The sequence below is a fragment of the Apaloderma vittatum genome, unplaced genomic scaffold (assembly GCF_000703405.1).
Source record: "Apaloderma vittatum isolate BGI_N311 unplaced genomic scaffold, ASM70340v1 scaffold30669, whole genome shotgun sequence".
Lineage (NCBI taxonomy): Eukaryota > Metazoa > Chordata > Aves > Trogoniformes > Trogonidae > Apaloderma > Apaloderma vittatum.
The window spans coordinates 1,601-14,834 of NW_009735081.1; the positions used below are offsets into that span (position 1 = coordinate 1,601).

The 13,234-nt window shown below is 50.8% G+C and overlaps 1 protein-coding gene across 1 annotated transcript; it reads right to left on the reverse strand.

Moving 5' to 3' along the window:
- Positions 1-445: 445 nt before the first annotated feature.
- On the reverse strand, positions 446-10,446 carry SEPN1 (selenoprotein N, 1; the record flags this gene model as incomplete). Its single annotated transcript, XM_009876487.1, is given in 12 exon segments — positions 446-616; positions 1,339-1,440; positions 1,810-1,922; positions 2,541-2,646; positions 3,669-3,857; positions 4,822-4,903; positions 6,033-6,170; positions 6,927-7,051; positions 7,899-8,111; positions 8,600-8,730; positions 9,528-9,645; positions 10,347-10,446. Coding segments are annotated over 12 exon segments (1,588 nt in total), but the record flags the coding sequence as incomplete, so codon positions are not given.
- Between the last annotated feature and the right edge of the window lie 2,788 nt (positions 10,447-13,234).

A 13,234-nucleotide genomic window follows, 5' to 3' on the forward strand; every position in this document is an offset into this window, starting at 1 on the left:
GATTCTGCATCTTCGCCCACGGGGCACAGGCGCTCCCCACGAGTGTTCGGTCCTACTGGCGACGCTGCTCTCCGTGATTCAACACACAGTCCAGTCCTCGGGCTCAGGGCTTTCCAGGTGACACCTGGTACAGCTGTCACATGAGTTTCACCGGAGTCTGAAGAGGAGCCGGGTGGGTGGCAAACCAAGGTGTCCGCACCGAGAATGTTTATAGATTCAAGTATTTTCACTCCTGTAAAAAAATTGCCTGAACTCAAAAGGGCAAGTTATATAAACTGGTATCACTTGAAACAGCCTCAAACCAACCTCCAGAGCCAAGTCCCAGTCCTGGGACTGTTTGCCTCAATGTCAGTGTGTGGCATGAAGATGAGGAAGAACCACTATAATTAAAACAGACCTCTGAAGACTTTGGCTGTGTCTGCGGGGCACTCGGGTGCCTTCGTTTTTAGGTCTGGAGGTACGGTTTTGCTCTTTGCAGTCCTTCCTTCAGGAACTGGAGGTAAGTTGCAGTTGAAGGGTCTTCAAAATTGGTTGAGAAACTGAAGATGTTACTTTCAACATCTTCAGGCTTCATAGAAGTGATGTCCAGGAAGTAGTTGGCATTGATATGGTGAACCTAGGAAAGGAAACACATGAGGGGAGGGAGGCACCCACCAGCCCGCAGCCTCACTCGGAAGGGAGCCACTCAAGAGACAGCACGGAGTCACTGCACGCGTTACTGGCCAATATCTGGCAAGTGCGGGGCACAATCGGATTAGCCCTGGCAGGATTCTCTGCTGCAGACAGCCCAGCCCCTGACCCACAGCAAAGTGCCACACGGACACGCGTCAGAGCTGCTGCAGTTCTTCAGATCCAAGGCAGGGGGGCTGCTGGGGAGCACAGCAGGGCTGAAGCGTGTGGGTTTGCTAACGGCTGATCTGCTATGACAATCTCGGGGAACCAAGAGAAAGATAAATGTGCTAGAAGGTGCTGATAAGCAGAGATTTTCTCCAAAGCGTGAGCACGATGTACAAGGGATGCAGGAAACAAGCTACAATGGCTTCCCCAAAGTCACTGATTCCAGCCATGGACAATGGAGGAATCACAGGCAGACATTTGGTTCAAGTCTGATTGTTTTCCCTCCCTCTCAGAGCTGTTGTTGTTCTGTCTCTGAATAAAAAGACATTTGTTTCAGGTTTCTTGGTAGAGCTGCTGCCTGTCTGCCACAGCATCCCTGAGAGCACAGCACTGTGAGGGACAGCCCCACAAAGGCTTGGGGGACCAGACACTGGCTTCAGGGTCTGCAGATGACCCCCAAATGGGATGAACCAAGCCCAGCTCAAGGGGTACGGAACATACCACCGTGCCGTTGGGGAGGCAGATGATCATCTCCACAGGGAAGTTGTATTTCTCCAGGTGCAGGTCAGCCAGCTTGCTGTAGAACTCATTTTCTCTGTTGTTCTGTAAGGAGACCCCAAAGAAACATGCCTGCACACACTGAAACTAGCACAACAGCATGGGAGGAGCACACCAAATGCAGCAGGAGGAGCACACTTTGCTGTGTTTGCAGAGCTATCTCGCAGTGGAGTATCTGGCTTAGCTTTGAAAACTGGCACCACAATAGAGCAAAGGAGGTCATTGTGCCGTTTTCTCAGCCCACCTCCATCTGGTGCTCGCTTGGCCTCTGCAACCACCAGGAGGTCTTGGAACCGAAATCCCCCACTGGCACAGGTGGAAGCTCCCCGCTCCTGTAGACACCCCCAGGGCCGAGCACCCCCTGCACTCACCAGCACCAAATGCAAAAGCGTCAGACATGGCTGCGACACTCACCTGCAGCTCTTCCAGCTCCTTCACCAGTGACCAGCTGCTAATGAAGCTCTCGTTCAGGAGGGCAAGGATGGGCGAACTTTCCAGGACAGTCTCCCGGAGAGTTCGCCCCGAACCTGGCACAGGAAGACAGGCAGACGGTTTGCTGTGTTTCCTGAGCTGTTGCTACATCACTGTTTGATGTCACCACGAAGCCACTGCTCTGGTTGCTGTGGCAGCTGGCTCAGGCTGTCCTATTGTCTTTTTTTTCTCTTTTGTTGGCAGTTTTGCACAACTTATTGTTTCCCATGTGTGCTGTCGGCAGAGAAGCCTCACCAGAGCAGGCCCCAGCCACTTGCAAGGCCACAGAAGGACCAGGACAAGCTCACCATGGAGGCTGACTGGTGTGGTGCAGGATCAGGCCCCGCAGATCCACCCTGAGTGCCTCCTGCGGTTCGTGCTGAGCAGAGACCATATATACGCTCGAGAGTTTTTAAGGGCAGACAGGACTGAAGATACCTGCCCCTCTCCCACCCATCACACAAGTTCTTAAGGCATGTCAGGGGAAAACTTCCACTCATCAGGACAACCTCAGTAATTCCCCACTTCCAGCCCTTTTCTATTCAGCATCTTCAGTGCCAAAACGAGTAACGCAACATTTACCACTGGCTCGTGACCAGCTCCCCGACCCCCAGCTCTTCTCAGAGCCTGAGTGAGGCACATCATCCCTCCAGCCACACGGCGAAGATCCTCACCTCAGCAGGACTGGTCGTCCAAGGCACCCCACAGCAGGATCGAATGCACCAGCTTCTTTTCTGCTTTTGCTCTCTCGAAAGCTTGTGTGAAGGGAAGGTAGGAGACCTGGAGGCAGAGAGACAGCTTGAGAAACAGTCCATCTCGAATAGGTGCATGGTCTGAAGGAACTAGACCTGCCACACCCCACAGCTGATGCACACACAGGTTAATCTGCAGCAGATCCTGCAGATTGAAGCAAATGACAATGGTGGCGCAGTCCCCAGGGACATCTTCATCTCTTGGTGAGATTGCAGTGAGCCTCTCACAGCACGTGGGCTGTTGGCGGCACCCACAGAGCCCCACCTTGACACACTGCAGGCAGCACCCGCACAGCTGCGGGCAGCAGCCTGGGAAACCTGGCCTTGAGGTTTTATTTATCAGAGAACCTCACAGCAAGAGCCTGAAAACTGGCTGTGAGGGACCCTGTGCAGAGGTTGTTCCAACCACTCAAATGAAGGGAAATTTTATTAACAGCTTGGCAGCTCAAAGGGACATTTGTAAGCTCAGGCACTCAGGCACCCACTGAAACGTGTCCCTTCAGCCAAGGAAGCAGTGACAGGCAGTAGCCATCTGCTCCACAGGCTACCGGCGTGTTAGATAGTTTGGGTCACCCAATGCCATACATTTGTGTCTCACTGCGGGATGCAGAGGCACAGGCAGATTGTGTGTTTTCAGCTGATAAGGAAAGCCTGGACCAAAGGTACCCGAACGTTGCAAAAGCAATGCCAGAGGAAAACCATTTGTAAGCAGCACGATTACCTGCCTCACTCAGAAACTGCGTTGGCAGCTACTGATAAGAAGAAGGAAGGATGATCCTATATTTACAATACAAGCCTGGGACACATGACATCCAGGCTTTGCTCCTGCCTGTGCTGCTGCGTGACCCCTTTTAGAGACACTGTACTCCCTCATCTGGAAATTGGAAGTCCATCACTCCACACACTGAGCTGGGAGGCCCTCGCGCTGCTCTGAATGCTGATCAGGTTGTGGCCCCCCGTTTCTGCTGGTCCTCGAAGCAACTGGATATCTCAGTGAGGATGATTTGCCCCAAATAAACGTGGCAACGAAGAGCCTGGCTCCTTTCTCACCTTCTTAAATGGATACATGGCCACTTCCAGCTTCTGGGCTGCCTCTTCCCAGGGGATTTCCTGCTGCCAGGTTATCTCTTCAAACACAAACTGAATGGGCTCCCCTGAGGAAACCCTGCTGTCAATCACGTTTCCGTTCTCGTCGCGGATCACTGAGGGGATTGAAGGCCCTGTCGATTCCAGCTCCATCTGCAGGAGAACAGGCTGAGTTGGACACTGCAGACATCCCACTCCCGGTTATTCTGTACTCCAGGACAGGATAAAGATGCAAAATAACACTGTGCAGCTTGTAATGAAGATTCAGTTTGATCTATTGTCTCCTGGAGCTGCACTTTACCAGTTGCAGATGTGTTTTATTGGGGAACAGCAGAAAAGCAAGTTCAGCTCCTTCAGTTATTGTTTGAATACGCATGAGACCTGTTCACTCCATGTTCCCACTTTCCCCGTGGAGATTTCTGACTGTGGGGTACTGGATCTTTAAACCCACGGGGACCTGCAGGGCTCCTTTGAAGCTCTGCTCACACCAGCAGCACAGCCCTCACGCAGCCCTTGGATCTCCACAAGAGGGTGCAACAGCTATTCAGGAGCTTCCACGGAATTCAGTGCTCTGGTACATAGGAATTTATTTTATAAGTCTGTTTTCTTGACTTTTGGCAATTAAAAAGAAACATGGATCTAGTTTAGGAGAAAATAGAACTGTTAAACTCAGGCATGCAAATTCCTGACTTATGGTTCCTGTCCCAAGAGCTGGGATTTTACCACAAAATAGAGGAATAACCTCATGCAGTTTCTAAATTCTATGAACACTGTTGTTCATACACCCCTCTGGGCTCAGGGCATGGGTTCACCTCCTAATCTTCCCCCCTACCTGTCACGCAGCTTTTAAAAAAAGGGAAAGTCACATGGCTCCAGGAGCTTATGATTCAACCCACACAGAGGGGAAAAAATTAAATATCACAAGAAATGGCAATAAGGAGCCACACAGCTGCAGAGGACATACGCAGATCAACAGAGATTATATTGGTATACTGAAATGTTGGAAAGAAAGCTCTAAAGAACAGGGATAACTGTGGTTATGCAGCTCAGGGCCACGGTGGTGTAAGTCCCTGCTGAGATGCTGCACGCAGACAGAGGACTGAGAGCGACCACAGACCTGAGGCAGGTAACCGATATCCACTTCCATGTTGCTGCTTTCACTCGCCCCGTACAGCCACTCCATATCAACGTTCAGAGACCTGCAAGACGAACACGGTGTCTTCAGAGTCACACCCAACGCTAAAGCTGTGCTCAGGAAACCCCAAACGAACGAGAACACCCAATGTCTCCTCTTGCAGGGTCAGCACTGAAACCCAGAGGCTCTGGCTCCTCGGACATCACCATGTTCCCTGCACCAGACCAGCAGGGCTACGTCCCGGCTGGATCAGGGCCCAGGGACCAGCCAACACTGGGAAAATGAGCTCACACCTTTGAGTACTGTCACAATACAGAAGAGAGAGGTGGTTTTGCTCCTCCTCCCTTCCCAGCACTTAACTTGCACATTCTGATCCTGCCGAACTTTTAAAAGCATGGTTTTGGAAGCGAAACGCTTTTGTAAGGAGTTGCTGGCAAAGCCGTAAGCGTCTGCTTGCTCTAACAAATGTGCTGACAGAGCCACAGGGATTAAGTCGCCAGGGTAATGTTATAATAGAATTTTCACTCCAGCCGTCGTGGGCAGAGAGATTTGAAGCTTCTTTCCCTTGAAATACTTCCAGCTTCTTGCCAGAGAGCAGTAATGAGCTAGTGCAAAGCTGTGCACACAAGACCTTAACCTGTGAAATACCAAGCAAAAATATGTTGAAGCAGGAGCATCAGGCTTTGCTGAACCTCGGCGCATTAACCAAGGGACTGGTACTGCCAGGGGCTGCTCCACACCCTGCCTGTCTCTCTCCATCCTCCAAGTACCAAGGGACAGCTACTGGTGAGTGAAATCAGACCCTGAAATGGGTCAGGGATCCTCAGCGATCAGCAGAGATGCGTTTGCCAGTTTTACACAACTGCAGAGCTCAACCCTCTCACATTTTCCAGGGACTTGGCTTAAAAGCCAGAGCTCATCAATCAGAGGCCTCTGAGAGGCCTTGTGCAGCTTGCAGTAGGTATCTGGCATCTGCAGGAGTCCCTGCCACTCAGACTGCAGAGCTGCCTTCCCTGCATGGGCGTGGATGCCCACATACCGCAAGGGACAGGGCTGTCACCACACTCATATCTTCATACAAAGCTTCCCCCGCAGGCACAGGTGCCCGTCCTGCACCCTGGGTTCCAGTGGGCTTCATTTAGGACAATCCCCAAGTCTGTTCAGCACGTGGGAAGAGAGAGAACCAGCCGTACCTGTTGTTAGGAACAAAGAGCTTAAACTCTCGGACATGGGAGGAATCCTTGGAGAGAACGATGTGACCTGTGAACTGGCCCGGGGAAAACCAGAAGGGGAAGTCTGGTGGCTCGTTCAGCTGGAACTCAGCGTGGATCCTGAAATGAGAAAGGAGCCATCAGCCGCAGCGCCGGGAGGAGAGAATGGATCACGCATTGCTGACGACAGCAGGGAGAAGTTATCTCCAGGCACCAGAAATCATGAAGCTAAATTGGTGCAGAAGTTCAGTTCAAAAAGCTTTTTGTGTCACACGATGAACAGGGTAAAAGACTGGAGCAGACCCCCTGGGTCAGGATCATATCCAGTACGGATGCCTTCTGGAACTGGGCAGTAAGTGTCCATCCAGGAAGGATGAATTACATTATCGTTCCTTGAAACATGGAACAGACTAAGACCCCTTCAGCCTCCCTTCCAGCTGGATCAGGCAAATAAAAGCCGAATGTAACACTCCCAGTAAAACAAAAGAACAATTCCCCAGACTCTCCCCCTTGGAAAGGCACTCCACCTGCTGATTAACTAAAATCTAACAGATTTCTTGCTAACCAGACTCTCCCCTTTCAGCCGGAGAACAGCTGCTGTCTTGCATCTGGGCAACAGTCCCTGCCTCACCAGGGACTCAGTGACACTGGGAGCGCAGGTGCCCTATTTGGGCACCAGCAAAGCACCACACACAGGCGAGAGCTGCCTGTGAACCACCCTCCCAGCTGGGACACACCTGATCTTGCTTGGGAACGCAGTGACAGTCACGTTCTGTGCCACGGGCTCACAGCAGCCTTATCCACTCCCCCGGGACACGGAACAAATTCAGGAGCGCTCCCAAGCCCTCCCCTAACACCCCGGTCCCATGGTCTTACCTGAAGGCGATGGTGTAGTAGAAGGTGCTGATGGCTTGGATGCAGGCTACAGCTCCTTGGGGAGCAAAGCGAGTTTTGACAAAGGGCCGTGGGTGGAACATGCTCAAAAGCCTGTGGATTATGATCTAGGGCAAAAATTGCAGAAGAGCAAAAATGAGAACGCTTCCTCTGCCGCCAGTAGCTGCAGCCACTGCACTAACTCCCAACCAGATCAGGAAGGCAAGAGAACTGCTACAGCTTAAAAATTAGCTCAGAGACCTAATCACGAAACAAGAAGATACAGCAAGAGACTGCTTTTAAAAAGAAATCTGTCTTCCAAGCTTTTCCTGCTATTCCCACTGCTTGCAAGTCTCCATCATCCCAGCTGGCTGCACGTCTGAGCACGGTAAACTGATCTACGAGGCTGCCTCCATCAATACCACTTAAGACTTTTGGAAGAGTGGGGATGCAATCAATAAACACGCCAGGCTGCGAAGGTGTATCAACGCTGCGATCACCAACACCTCTCCGGGCACCCCGGGGGAGAGCGATACACACGCCTGGCTTTACAAACCCTGTGTACACATCCTCTCGCTTGTCAGCGAAACGCTCACCTCTGGGGTGGCGCTCGGCAACCGCTCCACAAGGCACCACTGCTTCGTACAAGTGATTTCTGAATAACTCTCTCCCTGTCCAGGACAGACTAGCCTAAACCCCAAATATTTAAATAAGCAAGATGAAGTTACTGAAGTCAGCCTCCTCCAGCCATGACAGACACCTGGAGCTTTTGCCTGCTCTCACTTTTATCTCCACTTCAGGAGACGGTGCTCCTGAGTGCACGCTGCAGCCTTTTTGCTCCCTTAGAAAGTTCAGGGAGATGTTTTGCAACTGCCTGGTCCGCTCCAGGGACTCCTGCAGTTCATCTGGGCTATAAGGCAGAACATTTGCACAAACTACCTCAAAGGTACATGGAGACGAAGCTTCATATCTCACCTCTTTGCCCTTTGGAGGCGGAGGGTAAAATCTGTTGTTGGAAAGGTACCCAGTGAAGATGTTCAACTCACTAGGAATTATCCACCACGGATCCCCGAGATCCTGTTTATTCTTCGGAGGAAGAAAGGCTTTAAACTGTCTGGCAAGTAGCACGCTCATAGGGGCTGCTGGGGCAGTCCAATTCCTCAGCCCAGATAGAGCGACGTGAGAAATCTGAGAAAAAAAGACACTATCAGAGCCTGGGCCGGACTCTTTGAACGTGCAGTAGAGCTGACGGATCTAATTAGGCTTTGGAGAAGAGAAGGAAAAAGAACTACATCACATTTTAAATTCTTCCTACCAACTCAAACATTGCCAAACAGTTCTGTCGACTTTCAGCCGTGTACTAGGAAATGAGAGAGAGTGGAACATTCCACGTAACATCACTGCTTGTGGATTTACCTCCAGGAGAGTCACTTCTAATATCTGCTTCAAGCTTCCCCAGAAGGGCAAATGAATTGGGGCACAGAGCTGCTGAGTGCACTGAAAACAATGAAATGTTGCAGAAAGCAGGGAGCTTGCCCATCAAATAAATCCCACGGGCTCAAGCAAGACTGTTGCCCCCTCCCAACAAGGTAGCACCTCTTGCAGCCGAGGTTACCAGCACACTGCATGTGCTTATACCAGAATTTCTGGCCATACACAGCCTGCATGGTACCTACCCCCAAGAAACCATCTTTGCTCTTCGTCATCGTTTCCATGACCAAAGGCTGGAATTTAGCCACAACGGACAACGTCTCCCCATCTGGATCAGGCGTCTCCTCCTCTTCAAATTCTGGGATGGGAGAAACCCCTAGACAAAGGGACGGGAATTTAAGCAGCTGTTTCCCCTCCCTCCCCTTTTAAACAATTGTGAAGCGATGACACATTTATCCTGGCAAATCCAGGAGCACTGGGAGTTTCCCAGCTGTCCTTACGAAGTACTCGGCAGCAGAACTCAGACCCACCCCAGACACCAGCTTCGGCTGCACGAATTCAAGGGGAGCCCTCCTTTTAGCGGACGACTCTCTAAACCCCACGGCTCAGTTAAGCAGTCTCATTTCACACAGGAGGGATCAGAACATCTGCTTCAGCCAACTCATTACAACCCAGGCAAAAAACTGTCTGTATTCTGACTGCTATCATCAGACGCTACCGGCACCACACTTCCTCCTGCTTGGCACCACCAAGAGACGTTTGCCACACGCTGACACAGCCTCCAAACATGATCTCTCGCAATTGTTATCCGAGAGAGGCCGTGACAGCCCGAGGAGCGTATGAATGAAGCGCGGCGACTCACTAATAGTTTTGGCCCAGACTGAGCTGAGCTGTATTTGTTGCATTCACCCATTCCAAATCCCCTTTAAGCTCTAGACAAAGTAACTTATGGACTTTGCTAGTCCAGCAATGGGATCTTCGGTCTTACAAAAACTCTTTGTGAAAGTGATGTCTAGTGCTTAAGCCTTTTCAATAACACGGAAAGCTCAGCAGCCTCTCTTCATGTAAATAAGACCCCAAACAGCACGCAGAAAGATAAAATGACGTGAATAAAAGCTGTTGAGTGGATAATCTTTGGCTTTGGCTCAGTCCGTGTAAGGTAGACAGACATACCTGTCAGCTTCTCAGCTATTGGCTTGAACTCTTCTGGGCTGAGGTACAGGTCGTTGTTTGTATCCAGAGAAGAAAAGAGAAACAGCCCCTCGTTTCCCAAAGACTTCAGTGCCAGCTCCTAGTTGGGGAAGAAGAGTCAAGTGAGATTTCCTTCCAAACTCCTGCTGCAGAAATTCACTCCGGTCCCTCTCAGCTTCAGAGTTAATTTGCATTCTTTCCAGCACCCAAACACAGCCATCAAATCGAAAGATTAACGCCCCTTGGCAGGGTTTTGTGCTATTTACAACAGGGATCGGTGTCCAGGAACTGTTGGCGTGAGCATATTAAAACTACATCTGGCTGAGTAATTCAAACGGAATATAACTGAGTCCAACAACGGTTGGACTTGACGATCTTAAAGGTCTTTTCCAACCTAAATGATTCAATGATTTGCTCAGAGCCAGCCCTGTCAGAAAGACGTTTTCCAGATAGTTAGTCCTAAACCTGCAGATATTCGGAGCACCTGGCGATCCTGATTTCTGTAACTAACCGATGCGCAGGGAAACAAAAGCAGTCAAATACATGACTACTCACATTACGAAAACATAAAGGAAATTAACTGAGCCCTTGTAACTCTGCACAAAACAACTTAACTCCCACCTGCGCCAAGATCTGTGCCGGCATTACTGCATGCAGTTGCCTTGCTCTAGTCAGGTTCCCCTCCACGTCTCCAGTTCCACGAATGGACGGAGTATTTTGGCCCCATGTGGCCCTGCATCGGGAGCCACAGAGCCCACGGTCTTCTCCAGGAACTTCTGCAAGATCCCAGCCACCCCGCACCTCGGCTTCTCTGTCTGCAAAGCCCACACGGAGATCATCCAGTGGAAAATGCCCCTTGGAGCTGCCCCAAAAAGTCATTTCCACTCCGCGGGACTTGGCGCTGAAGGGAAAGGGACAATTTGCCGGGAGAATGAGAGAGCTCCACGTTGGTGGGAGAGGAAGACAGAGACACAGAGCAAGTCAGACAAGCCAAATCCCTGCCAGCCAGCCTGCAGCACATCCCCTGTGACCCATCGTTTGGGACAGCTTCCCCTGCCACCCCCGAAAAAGCCTAAAGCTGCAAGGATAAATACTCTGCATTCTGCTGTTTGACCGTGTTTATTCTCTATTGCCTGCAGCACCATTACCATCCCCAGAGCTCCTGAACTAGTTTATTTTCCATCTGTTGCCTGCCAGCCTGAAGCAGCACTAATGCAGCCTGGAAGGCTTTGCTCCCGTCAACTGCAGCAACAAAAGCACTTAAGAGCCTTCCAGGGCAGTTTCGGGACTGAGACAGACAGAAATAAAGACCCTGGAATACAAACCAGAGCTCTGGATGCAGACATGGCTGAGGCAAAGACAAAGAGGAACATAGGAACAGCTGAAACAAGGAATGAAGGAATGGGATGGTCTACACACAGGAACAATCCATTCCAGACTGCCCACTCTCCCGGGGCCACAACTGTTCCCCAGACGAATGGGGATGCGCATCACAGAATCACAGAATGTCAGGGGTTGGAAGGGACCTCTGAAGATCATCTAGTCCAACCTTCATCCCAGCACACCCAACCACTACACCACAGCCTCAAGTGCTAGATCTACTTTTTTTTTAAACACCTCCAGGGTTGGGGACTCCACCACCTCCCTGGGCAGCCCGTTCCAGTGCCTCACCACTCGTTCAGTAAAGAACTTCCTCCGAATATCCAATCTAAACTTACCCTGACGCAACTTGAGGCCATTTCCCCTTGTCCTGTCATTAGTAATTAGAGAGAAGAGACCAGCACCAGCCTCACTACAGCCTCCTTTTAGGTAGTTGTAGAGGGCAATAAGGTCTCCTCTCAGCCTCCTCTTCTCCAGACTAAACAAACCCAGCTCCCTCAGCTGCTCTTCATAGGGCAGGTTTTCCAGACCTCTCACAAGCCTTGTTGCCCTTCTCTGCACCCGCATCCTTGGCCCTACAGATACAAAACAACATTTTCCTGAGTGACTGCCCCAGGTCCATGCCATGAAGCCTCAGGACAGGCTTCACTATCCCTCCCGGCTCTCGACCTTGCCCGTGCCCGGCACGTAACGCAATAACCTCGTGAGGGCCCGTGCGATGGCTCGCTGAAGGGAGCCGGCTCGCGGAGCGTGCAGGGAGCACACGATGGCTCCCTCCTCTGCAGGGGAGGCTGGCCTGGATGTGCGCTGAGCTCTGAAGAGACGGTCCATTTCCTAGTCCTCTCCACGGTGTCTCAGCGATTCCCTGCTGATGAATCTTTTAGAGTGGTTCTTCCTTCTGCACTTCACGGACAAGGGACCTCGAGGGAAGGGGAAGCAAATGAGCAGCAAAGTTTTTAGCTGGTTAGACAGCCTGCTGCTGTAGTATTAGGAAAAAGCCACGATTATCTACTTCTCAGGGCTGAAGACAGAAAATTACACCCTACATGTATATTAGAACATCTCTGACACCCACAAAGCTCGGTGGCTCAGCAGCAGTGTGGTGCGAGCCCCTCCTCACAGCCCGGGACCCACCTGGCCAGAAATAAGACCCCAACCACAGAGGAACAAAGACTTCTGCAGAGTATGCGCTGGTCCTGCTACACTCGGGCAAAAGGGATAATAAAAATTATGTTTAAAAGAGGAGAGAGGTGTCAGAGCTCAGGCTTTTGCCTTCTGATAACATTCGTGTTAAAGAAAGCTCTCCAGAGCTTGTGGTTTGGGTTGTTCGGTTGGTTTTTTTTCCTTTCTAATCTGGGATTATAAGAAATAAAAAGTTCATCTGTTTGTGCCAGAGGCGTGAGGCTGAGCCTCAGTCTTTTTGTACAAGAGCTGTGGTTTTCACAAAGAGTTTCCTTCACCCACCTGCTTGTGGGTTGTTTAGCTAAATAAACACTTCAGTACACAGAGAGGAGACATATGTTAGAAGCAAGATGAAGGAAAAATGAAAACCTTGGGCTGTCCCTATTTTGCTTCCCCTCCAGCAGCGTCCACCTCCTGAAGACCTGGTGGTTTGTCGGGCAGGGCCAGGACCTCTCCGCCAGCCTGGGGAGTGGCCTGACCCTCCTGTCCCTGGCAGAAGAATCCTTCTAATTAACTGGTTTGAACTGTTTCCCTCTTTTTTTTTTTGCAAGGTGAGAAGAGATGACGAGAAGAGGCATCCTTTAAAAACACGCATCTTTTTACCAGGGAAAGAATGAGAAGTCAGCTCTTCCCCATTACCCTCTTTAGCTGTTGAAGGACACGCGCCAAAGCATGGAGCCAGGGGAGCACGATCTTCAACGAAGGCAAGCTTCCCCCAAAGCACGCAGTAGCCGCTTGAATTATACAGATTACAATCAAAAACAACGTCAATCAACTTATTTAAAAAACCAAACCCCCAAACCAACAACACAAAACCCCTAAAAAAACCTCTTCCCGTTTTTTCACCTGACATCCTCCATTCTTCTGCTGCTTCCATGCTCAGGGCACACGGGATCTGCATTTTTGGTGCAGAATAAAAGCCACAAACATCGGGGAGTTTTGGGCTTTTTTAATGGGGAATAATGCAGGAAGGAAGGAACCCTCCAGTGGCCACGTCGAGAGGAGCCAAGCGTTAGGCCAAGAGCAAGACCGGGGTCTGGCCATCCGGCTCTTCCTCCTTCCTCTGGTGGCCACAAGGGCACGGTCACTGCTGCTGTCTGGTGGTCACCACAGCTCTGCGGGTGTTT